Here is a 12,037-nt window from a genome sequence, read left to right on the forward strand (position 1 = left end):
CTGGTCGGATGTGAGGCTGAGGAAGAGGTGCTGCTGCGTTCCCAACATGAACTGAAAGAAGGTGCTTTTGAAGATACATGGATACTTCCTTGCTGTTTAATAACTGTATTTTTAACCTGCATTTAATATAATGATTAATATGTGGTTCAAATACATTTTAAATTATTTTTAAGTGCTTTCAATGAGTGATAATTATTTTAAGAAGACTAGAGATTCCAGCCATAATTATGGTACTTAACAATGGAAGCTTATTAGTCTAAAGTCTTCCTAGGTGTTAACAATACGTCTAATGTCAGTACACATGTCCTACATGTAGGAGAGGTTGTAGAAATTTCTATTAGAAAGGAATCTGAAAGTCTTCATCTTAAATAAAATCTGAATGTAAATATGAAACATGAATTACCTGCTATGGTACCTTTCTGTTCTGTTTCCTAGTTTTTGACTCTAATCAGTCCATTTATCAGTGTATGACCAACAGTTTACCAGTGTATGCTCAACAGTTATGTAATTTTATCATAGCCCTTTAAATAAACTTCCCTGAAATGCTCTCTTTTATTCAGACTGTTGTGGTGTTCAAACCTCAGGGCAGCTGCTAACAGATCACTCTTAATCCATAGCAATAGGAGATCAGAATAAAAAAAAAAAAAGCCATAAAAACAGAACAAAATCACTTCATGGTATTTGTGTCCAAGTTGTTCTATTAGATGCTCTGGAGTAAAGAGAGATCATTCATCTCACTACACAATCTTTGTTTATGGTGCTCATGTGGGAAAACTAGTGTGAAGTTCTGTGTGCTTAGTGCCATGAATTCTGAAGCAGCATTAATATTTGAAGTTTGGCGTGTCCTGCCACTGTTCTCCAAGTTCCCGAGTCTTGACCCTTGAAACCAATAAAGAGTATTAACCCTTCTGATATTACTGATAACATTTTAGACAGTAGTGTCCCTGGAGCCAAACTTACCCTACCCTAAAACAGGAACTATGCACAGGCTGAATACATGGTGCAAGTGTATTCAGGGTAAGAGCTTGAACATTCCTTGCTCCTCCTGAACCATATCATACTGCCTGCAATAAATCATCCTGAAGACAGAGTTCTGTTTGGTGTTCTATGAATAGGGTTCATTGTTGTTCTCTCACCTTCCAAAATCTTGACTTGAACTTCAGTCAAGTCCCACACAAACCACATGACAGTGTTCAAGAGGCAGAAGAGATGAAAAGGAGTTGGGCCATCTCTGGGTTAGGCAAGAATAGTTTACATGTACTAGGGATGCATTTCCCTTATGGGTCATATCTAATGATACCCAAAATATCTTCTCACACACCCCCTCACTACTTAGAAGGACAAAGAAAGAGAAAAGTGAAATGATGCAGCATAACCTGATCTATTCATGGCATCACAGAAACAGATTTTTCTTCATAGATCCTTTTCCTTGTCTCAACAGTTTACACACAGCTTAGTCTTTCTTTGGGTGCTTTTTTTGTACCTGCAACTTCCATCAGACTGCGAAGCCAGTTTAGTTTATGAGTCAGGCTATCATACCTACAGTACAAGATTACAGAGATACTGCAGTATTTCCTAAGTTCAGAATGACCTCATGTACAGCTACAGTGTTTTTGAGCTGAACTGGATTAGTACACATCTGACCCACTCGGGAAGGTCTGAATTTGAATTCCAGGTTTGAGAACATTCTTCATGCTACCACGTTCCCTAGATATAGAAATGATCAAACATTAAAGCTTTCCTACTAGCACGGAATTTTGTTCAAGTCACTGTGTTTGAACTGATTACTCAGCAATCCTGCGCACAGCAGCTGACAGAAACATGAATCAGTGCTAAAACCACATAGTATTTTGACTGACATAGGAAGAAAACCAGTCAGACCTGCTAGATGTTTTGACACCCCTTGCTAAATCAAAGTGATTTTATGAGTTAATCTTTCATGGTAACAAGAAATCAGCTACTAAGAAACTCAGCCTGGAAAGAGTAGCTGGTAGTCTTTGTTAAAGCAATCGTTACACTGACACTCTTCATTTAATAATTTATTCATTCTAAATAACAGGAGAATATGCTCAGACTGAAATCAATGAAAAAAAATAGGTTTTTGAAGGAATACGGGATTACTTTCCAGTGAATTATATTTACTGATCTTTCTTAACAGAGAATTACATACACTTGCGTCTCACACACTGCAAATTATTTACACTACAAAGTACAGCTTTTATTTAAAAAAATGCATAATTTGTTCTCAACATTAAAGGATCATTTTCCTTTCTGCACTGTAGATAAAACTGAGAATAACTGAGGTATAAGGAACTTTGCTACATTTTCAGTAAGCATTTCAATAGTCTAATTCACCTGATTATTACTAAACAAATGACAAACTGAAGTGATTACAGCATCCTCAGCTTCTTCTTTCCTATGTCAAAAGAAACAGCAACCTCTCATGGACAGACACAGCTGGTATCTGCTGACCAGAACAGAGGCAGCCAATGCACTGCTTATTAGAAATACTGGCTACTGATAGAATTATTCCTGCTTTACTGCAACACAAGCTGGCAAGCAGAAGACGTGATTTCAGTAAATAAAATCTCCCATCAGTGTCTAATTCTAGTGGACTTGAGAATACGTGGTTCGACTCCATAATGAGACTGCAGATGTGATGGATTTTTCAGCCTTTGTCACTAAGTTGGGTGTCTTCAGCTACGTAAAGAGCAACATGAATTGATCCTTCAATAGAAGAATTCTTTGTTTCCCAGAAGAAAACTTTATATTTCAGTAAATACTGGGATTTCAGATGCAATCTGTAGTCATTATCAGGTCTGTTTTTGCCATGAAAAAAGCACAGGGGCCTAAGTAATGGAACTGCTGATGTAAATGTACTTTTAAAGGTGTCAACCTCCAGGAATGGAATCTCAGTTCTATAACTCAAAAATTATTGTTATGGGGTAGCAGTTTTAATTATTATGTATTTCTAATTACTAAATTACTAAAGTGTGGAGTCTAGAGAAATGTAATAATGGACTACCTCTTAATAATTGCCTCAGTGCAAATTTAGAGATGTGACTCCCGCTTTTAAAATCAAATTACCTGTATTTCATGGCTTATGGGACACCACAATTAATAAGGAAAATCTGAAACTCAAAGCAAATATGTTGTTGAATCCTGTTTATCTTCCCTTCATGCATACATAGCAAAAATAACTCCACATCTAACAAAGGAACCTTTTATTCCTTGTAAATTACCTCAGTATCTCAATACTCCATTAAAATCATTACATGCTTTTGGTAATACTCTTGCAGATTGCATTGCATTAGAGACTCTTATAGTGATGTCATTGCAGTGGATAAAGAGTGTTATCTATAGAAGTTATTCTGTTTGATGTTGTGTCATTTTTTGTTTCCAACTACCAGAAACAATAAGACAGAAGGGATGAAGAAGCTGGGAAGACTTGACTGTTAAAATGCCACTGAAATAGAAATGGAAATAGAGCATCGCTGATCCACTCATTTCAGGAAGTTTTTATGTTATTTTTCTTCCATGCTTTTTCCAGGGAGAAAGACTGAAAATCCAGACTGCTGACACCCTTCCCTAGGGAACGAAGGAAAAGCACTTCCCCTTTGTATCACCGGGTAGTGAAGATGTGGGCTCAGATTCCTGTAGGCAGAGCAGGGATGTGAACTGGTTTTCCCACACCCTCAGTCAACATCCCAGCCACCTGAGTGCTGGATAGAGAAGGGGTAATTTGACCTCCCAGTCTGTGAATCTAGGCTTGTCTTTCTAAAGCCATCCAGGAAAAGAGATGGGTGCTAAAATAATGTAGAAATGTTAAAAAACAACAACAACAAAAAGCCAAGAAAACAAAACAAAATAAAAACCCCAAACCTATCTTATTTTGCCCTAAATCTACCTTTTTCTTTTCTTCTTTCCTAAAAAGCAAGTAATACACAGAGAATCTCTCAGGCATTTTCTGTATTAAAGGAGACTGGTACAACTGCTCCAAAGATTCTTTCCCAGGTAGTGAAACTCCACTGTCTCCATCTGGACATAAGAACTTGCCTTATTCCTTTGAAGGAAGTGCACATCCTTATCAGTAGTTCTGCTGTCCTGCCTCAAGGGCAATTACAAGACTCATATTCATCTCTGTTTGTTCCTTGACTCTCCCTGCACTGCATACAAGAAGTGTATTCAGCCCGATTGTTTTTCTCTGCCTCGTCAGATCACTGGATCATTGGCTCCAGGTCTGCCAGAACCAGTCCTGCTTTAATCACCAGCTTGCCAACACCTTCTGGTATCCCCATGCTCCTCCTTTGATAACTTTGCATTCGGATTCCATTGCTGGAAGCTAACTCTCACCACACATACTATAGGGAATTTACAGCATGTCTCCACTGCCAAACCAAGGTAAGGATCTGCATATTCTAAAAGTATCAAACCTCTTCCTTGTGTGCTCCAAAGTAATCCTGTAATGCTTTTTACTTGCTTACTAAAATTAAAATTATAATTTACTTCTTTAGCAATGAAGAATGTAAACTCTGCCCTGCTGAGACCACATCTGGAGTACTGCACTAAGTGTTGGGCTTCTCTGTTCAAAGAAGACAGGTATCTAAAAAGAGCCCAAAGGAGGGCAGCAAAGATGTTGAGGGGCCTGGAGCACCTCCTTTATGAGGAAAGGCTGAGAGGCTGAAGAAGAAAAGACTGAGGGGCGAATCTAATCAGTGTTTATAAATATCTAAAGATGACTGAGAGTCAAGTGGATGGAGCCAGGCTCTTTTCAGTGGTGCCCAGCAACAGGTAATGGGCACAAACCGGTACACAGGAAGTTCCGTCTGAACATGAAAAATAACTTGTTTACTTTGAAGGTGACAGAGCAAGAGAACAAACCATCCAATTCTACAGGCAGATAGACAGTTTTCCAGATCACAGATCCACTCATGCTTTGATCATGGACCCTACAATTCTGAGTTCAGAGGTTCTGGGCTGTGGGCGGTAGGGTTGATCCCGCAGCAGTAAGTTAGGCATTCTCCAAATGCCTCCATCTCTTTTCTGTCCCTCCAGTACTCCCAGTGGCTTCCTGATAATATACCACACGCAGAGGACTGACTCATGCTTTTCTTCTTAATTCTGTGCTTCCCCAAATCCTACACAACTTAAAGCGGATGGAGCATTAACCACCGTGTAGGCTGCCCTTAGGAGCAAAAAGTCCCCAGCAGCTATCAGTTCAATCCCCACTTTTTACGCTGACTTCGTGTTTTTATGTGGCCTGTGTATAAAACTGGAAGCATTATAGCAAACCAAGATAGAGCTGCAGCACAGAGCCTCCTTTCTAATGCCAATTTATCTTCTTTTCATTATGAAATGGAATCACCTGTACAAGACACTGGTTTCCAGATGTCTTCCAAGTGGAAGTGAAATTAGTAACTAAGAATATCTAAATGGCCACGCTTCTCTATCCACTCTATCCACCATCAGTGGCAAGTTTAAATTCTTTTACATGACATTCCCGAGTTTTGGGGGGGGCGGGGGGGATGAGCCCACAATATCTTGACAGCCAAATACACTGTGAATACGCAGTAAAGCTTGTGATGGAAGAACCAAAGTGGACTGCAGCTCTTTAAGCACTTTGACTGCACTGCCTGGAGAAGCTGGGCCTTTACTCACAGCACACAGCCCACCTGCAGAGAGTGCAGGGTTTGCCTGCGCAGCTCAGACTAAGGTTAGAAAGGGATGAGTTTACAGTCGATACGAAAGAAAAGCTTTTGTCTGAACAGTTATTTCATCTCCATAATTGCATCTTCAATTAGAAGTTTATCGTAAGAGCAGAGCGATGCCGTGCTCTGACTGGACACACAATAATGCTTTTGTCAGGACAGACAGAGCTGATAGAACTGTCACACAGCCCACAGGGCAAGGTGGTGCATCTCACTGAATTCTCATGGGGATGAAACCTTGACCCTGCCCAAGTCCGTGTGATTTGTCACTGAATTAATTGTAACTGCAATTAACTTCTTAGCATTTATGAACGTCCTCAGAGAGCGCAATTAGCTGCTGCCAGCGAAGCCGAACAGGCCAGCAGCTGCCCGACAGATGTCCCTGCTATGAGCTCGGGGCTGTTCGACCTACCCTGTTTATAGCCGCGCTCGGAAGCGCACCTCAGCGCTGGAGGCCCAGCGAGGAGCAGCGCCGCCGCGGACTCCATTTCCCGGTATGCCGCCCGGCGGAGGGCGGCGCATGCGCGTTGTCCCGTAGCGCCCGACTCACACCTCCCTCGGCCGGGCTGCGCGCGGCGGAGCAGCGGTACAGCTATGGAGGCCGCTCCCCGGTCCCGGCCTCGGCCCGGCGGAGCTGCCGCTTCTCCGCCGCCGCCGCCACCCCCACCGCCCCCGGAACAGGAGCGGAAGCTGGAGCAGGAGAAGCTCTCCGGGGTGGTGAAGAGCGTCCACCGACGGCTACGCAAGAAGTACCGCGAAGGTAACCGCGGGGAGGGGGGCCGCCCGCTCCGCCCCCTCCGCGCTGGCCCGGCCGGGCCGCCGTGCTCACCTCCGCGGACGGCGGAGCGGCTGGGGCCGCGGGACGGCCGGGCCGAAGCCGCCGCCGAAGGGGGCGTGACGAGGTGGGGGGGGGCGGCTCGGAGCGGCTCCGCGGCAGCTTCCTGCTCCGGCTGCAGGCGGGGGGTGGCGGGGGTCTCCCGGGGCTGCTGGCGGCGGACCCGTCCCCGAGGGGCGCTCCTCCCGCAGCGCCGTCCTTAGGATGCGCGGGGGGGCGGAGGGAGCGAGCCCGGTTCCAGATGGGCTGCGCCGCCGATGGACTGCGGGCAGGTGAGCGGCGCCGTTCGGTGCCTGAGGCTCCGGGGAGACGCTTCGCCACGGGGATCCATCTCCGAAGTGCGGGGGTCTGCGGGAATGAAGAGAGCGGGTCGGGAGCCGGAGAGATGGACGGTGAGCTGGGAAGGCTTTTTTGCTCTGCGCCTTTCCTCAGCCGGGGCACTGAGCAAAAGAGTTGGGACGAGCTCTGTAAAATAGATGGCTTTGTGTTCTGAAAAGTCTAGCTGGCCGTCAGAATTAATGCCCGTGTGTGAGGTTCTGCTGGGTGGTACTGAAGTGCTTAAAACGTGACAGAAATGGTTTAACGTGAGTGCCAGAGTTGGAGGTTTTTGTTGTTGTTATTTTTTTTTCCCCCTGCTGGAATGTTTGTAGCCTTTTCATAGAATCATAACATGGCTTGGGTTGGAAAGGATCTCAAGGATCATCAAGCTCTAACCCCTCAGCCACAGGCAGGGCCGCTCAGGTTGATGGCAAAAAACCCATCCATTCATTCCATTAGTGAGCCCACAGCTCTTCCGTGACCTGGCAAACAGCTGGTTTTGTGCCTCCAGGAGGACACAAGTAAAACTGAAACTCTTACTGTTCCAGACACAAGTTCTTGCTGCTCCTCCGTGTCATCCCATGACACATCTGGTAAAGAAACAAGGTTGAACTGCTTCCTGGCTTTGGAATCCCCACACGAGCAGCTTGTCTGTGGGATTTGGGTGCAGATAACTACCGATGGAGGCACTGACCAAGAGTCATTGTTTGTTTTTGGCCTTACTGTGAGCCAAAACCAAAGGAAGGATCTCTTGCATTTGCTTGGTATTTGGTTGAAGGAACACAGTGTGTAAACACACCAGTCAGATCCCGGCAAAGGGGTCTGGCTGCCAGCAGGTCACATTTCTGTATGTTTGGAGCATATGCAAATTAAAAAAGACAAACATGGGCATTATTAACTTAAAGAAATGTGAGCGATCTCTGTATCAACTGAATTGTTTCAGATGGAAGCCTATACTACATGGAATTCAGTTGGAGCATACATTTCAGCAAAGGGCAGGTTATTATGCAAAGTTGCTTTATCTTTAGTTCAGTGTCATTGATTAAAAGAAAAAATAATTCTTTGATTTCTTTTGTAGGTCCCATAAATTGTAAGTTACTGAAAACGTTAATTTTCTAGTCACTCTAATTTAACAGCATTGTGAGTATTTTCATGGACAGGGTGTAGAAAACAGGTAATCATATCACATCTACACAGCAGGGAAGCACCCATGGATTTTGTACTCATTGTACTCATATACAAGTTGCCTATGGTTCGTGGGAGTACTTCATCCATTAGGTTGTTTCAGTTTCATTTGTGGAAGGAAGTTTTGAGTCTTTCTTCTCACATTTTTCTCTGCTTCTGAAAGCACACTTGAGAATTTCCTTCTGAAATTCCTTCAGTATCATTCTCAAAGCATGATACTATGATGCTCTTGACCTCTGAAGCATCTTCTCCTCTTGTATCGTAGTACAGGACTTGGCAAGTACATTAATGTGACAAAATCAAAGCTGCCGGTTTGCTGAAGAAGTAAAACATGGCTGAATAATCTGTGATCTCTTGGTAAAATTAGAAATAGAAGCAAGTGTGTGAAAAAGCCAAGGTCAAAACCAAAGAAAACCCACCAAAAACAAATGAACAGAACTCATCCTTGGTTACGTACTTACATTTCATTATACAGGTAAAGCCTCTTGCTTCCACAATGCAGTACATCTACCTCCATATCGAGGAATAACAGGGCTGTTTGCTTTATTCCAGTCTTGTATTGGTTTCTTGTTGTTTTGTTTTAATTAATACTGCTTCTCACATTTACTGGAGTTCTATGCAGCTAATTTCCATTTCATCTAAGTAAGCAAACAGAATTGCTGCTGATTGGAATTTGGTGCCTTATCTGTACTAATTTGTCGGAGGGAAAATAAAAGCATGTTCAATATCTTTCTGAAGGGTTTACGATGTTACATAGGGTGGATAGGTCTAGGGGAATACTTGATATTGTAATGTGATCATAAGTTACCATGCTAGAAGTGTTGAAGGAGGATACATGCGTCCCTGAGACATAGAGGAGTTTGTTGGTAGATATGATACGGCCTTGATTTTAATAGCTGATTTCTTTGAGAAGAATGTTGCTGTTATTAGCAAGGCCTGTGTTGTAATGGGCAGTCACAGAAGGTAAGACAGTTTATCACCTGCCTTGCTTATGGTCAGCACAGTTGCTGGATTTATTTCCCACGGTAGTTCTCTCTTTCTGTTATTGGAAAATGCCAAACTTAGAGCAGTGTGCTTCAAAACTGCAAGCTAACACTTCTCTAAAGAGTATTTTTGAACTAGCATTTCATCACAACTTTTTTTTTCCCCCAAGTTCTGAGGAGTTGGTAGAGGAAAGTTCAGTCAGCATCAGGTCATCTCAAGGGCTAGGCAGTCTTTTCATCATGAAAAGCCACAACCTCCTGAGATTTGTTGAAACTGAATCTTCCCGTGACAGTGTAATGTCATGGTCCATGCCAGTGTATTTATGACAAGCATTTACTGTGTTTGAAATGGATCAGCTTGAATTCTTTTCTGTGCTAAGTGATTGTGTCAACTAAATTAGCTAATGATTAAGAAGTTGTGTCAGACTCCTTTAAGGCAGTGATAGACACAGCCAGAACCTGTCTAGAGGTTCCTAAAAATACAACATCGTTCTTCAGGTTAGCCTGTAAGCATTGTCTGCCTAAAGAAAACATTCTCAAGTGAGGACAAGCACACTGAGGTGGAAAGAGTTCACCTAGGAATCTATCTCATTAGCATAGAGAATCCACGTGTTTGTCTGGAGTGCTGCTGCTTCTGTTTCCTATCCAAATGGATTAGTGGAGTCTTAATTACTCCATGCACCAGAGTGAAATCCAAAAGCTGAGACAACAGCTCTCAGGTGCTTAGCGCTATTTGCTTACAGGGATCTTTGGAGTTCTGGGTACTTGACATAAGCACTTGGAAAGTACAGAAATTAGGGCTTGGGTTGTTTGGTTGTTGTTCTTTTGAAACCCAAATTTGGAAAAATCTGACAGTTTGGAGGATTAGAGTTGCTCATGGTTCTGTTGCCTGGTAGCACAGGTGACCCAAAGTTTGCAAGGCTTTCCAATGTGCACATTTCTGGTACCTGTGTCACTGTTTTGGTTGCAGTGTGATGCCTGTCAGGCCTCACAGACAGGCTTGGTAGAGCAGATTGAGTGGTTTATCAGGAGCCAAGAGTGATCTATTGAGCACATGCAATGTAATAGTAGCTTGTTTGTTTCCAGTTGCTTATAATAGCCAAGCAGGGTTAAGATTTACTGTGGTATAAAAATCCCTTCTTCATACAGAGACAGCATTTTCTTTCTATTCCTTTTGTAATCAGGCTGAAATAAACACTTTCTGTACAGCATTACCCTCAGTTATGGAGTTAGATATATAGTCTGGGAAGATGTTTTGCAGTGGCCTGCTTCTCTCTGGAAACCCTACGCTTAGTACAAGTGGAAAAATGTTGAGGGATCTGTAAAGGCGTTTTAGGAAATGTTTTGCCGTGTGCTCACTGGTATTGCATTAATGCTGTACTTTGTATTTGAATCATAAAGTGATACAGTTTCCTGTTGGAAAGCTTAGAAGAACTTTTAGAACCTCGTTGTATAACAGCAAAGACTTGGAGTATGTAAGTGATGTGAGAAGCGTTGTTTAGAAGTCAGTTGCTTTATGATCTCTTCCTCTCATGTTTTTCATGGAAAAAAAAAACCTTGAGAAAGCTTAAATTCTTCCTCATGTCACTATTTCAAAATGTTTCCTGTTTCACTTTTTTCACAGGACAGGAAAGCTGTCACTGAGCTCTACGTGGTATGTTAACAGCTGTTACTCCTTTTTTGATGAAAACGTAAAGCAGGTTTACTGGAGGAATGTATGTATAAGGACTGATCTCCAGTCATCTTTCCCCACTTGTATTAATTTCCTGGAAGAAAGAACATTTGGGGATACTGTTAGATTTTCAAACAGCGAACCAAATGCCACTTCATTTGAAATGAAAATTGATGCTATTTTATGATGTAAGTGGGAAAATACAATTGTCTTTACAGCTTGTACGCCACAGTTTGAGTGAAAGCTTTATTAGAAATCTCATAATATTTTACAGGACAACGGGGGCATTTAATAAAATCACTGGTATCATTTAGCTAGCCTGCAGGTTGTGGATGCCCACTGGCTACAGCACAGACTTGAATCCTCTGAACAAGCAGCTGTATGTGACCTCCCCCTCAGCTCCTTTTTATCGCTATTGTGGGGAAGACAATGTTCCTGATGCACGTTCAGCACAGTGAAATCTGTACCTCTGCCTCAGCTGCTTCAGGTTTTTGTCCCTATGTTTACACAAACCTTCTAAAATCGGTACCATGTGAATGTATTTATCTCTTTGGTGATGTTAAGTGCTGCATGTAGTCCGTCCTTTAGTGAGGTTTGCGGAAGAGAGAGGGCCAGTCAACACCTTGGGGCAGTAGTTGCTTCAGCCATTGCTAATGGGTTCCTCGCATCTGCGTGGCAGCCATCAGTCCTTAAAGTGATTTATGGTGGGTTGGAAACACAAATCATTCTTCAGGTTGATGAAAGCTGACCCTAAATAGCAAATGGAACGTATCCTGGAAGTCTGTTTCACATGAAGATGTGGATATTGGATTCACACTTAGAACTTTTATCAGTTGTGATTTTCTACATGTGATCTTGTCAAGTATCTGTATAGATATATTGATATGTGTTAATATGTATGTGTATGTAGGGGTGTATATCCATAAAAATATATATGTGCTTGCAATATTTTTGCATTGTCAAATAAGATTTTACTGTGAGACACTTCAGGTAAATCTTAAGGAATGTAAAGTAAGCACTAGTCAGAGAAGACAGAAATATTGGCTTTGTTTGCTTGAACTTTGTCCGAGTTGAAGTTCGCACTCTGTATCCAGACGTGTAAAACTGGTCAGCAGCGAAGTAGAAATACCAAACATCTTTCATGTGCTGTTTCAGTAGGACAGATGTTAGTAGGTTTCTGGTTTGGCTTGTATACACTGAGAGTTTTAAATAGCAGAGTATTAGCTAATATTCCTTGTGTAATTAATCACTGCCACAGCATCCAGATATCTATTAGTGCAACTGAATTTCAACTGACGAGTTACTGTTAATAAAGAAATATTATCACGTTAAGGAT

At 42.5% G+C, this 12,037-nt stretch overlaps 1 protein-coding gene across 2 annotated transcripts in view; it reads left to right on the forward strand.

Moving 5' to 3' along the window:
• Positions 1–6,177: 6,177 nt before the first annotated feature.
• The window catches only part of SAMTOR (S-adenosylmethionine sensor upstream of mTORC1), a 33,621-nt gene continuing 27,761 nt past the window's right edge, over positions 6,178–12,037 (forward strand). Inside the window, exon 1 of one of the 2 annotated variants that reach the window (XM_072344286.1) lies at positions 6,178–6,468. In XM_072344286.1, coding sequence (XP_072200387.1) covers positions 6,303–6,468 — 166 coding nt within the window. In that variant the 5' untranslated portion in view covers positions 6,178–6,302. Of the gene's footprint in view, positions 6,469–6,867; positions 6,936–12,037 lie in introns of those variants that run through there. The other variant, XM_072344293.1, reaches the window with a different exon arrangement.

This window comes from Excalfactoria chinensis, chromosome 1, assembly GCF_039878825.1.
Source record: "Excalfactoria chinensis isolate bCotChi1 chromosome 1, bCotChi1.hap2, whole genome shotgun sequence".
Lineage (NCBI taxonomy): Eukaryota > Metazoa > Chordata > Aves > Galliformes > Phasianidae > Excalfactoria > Excalfactoria chinensis.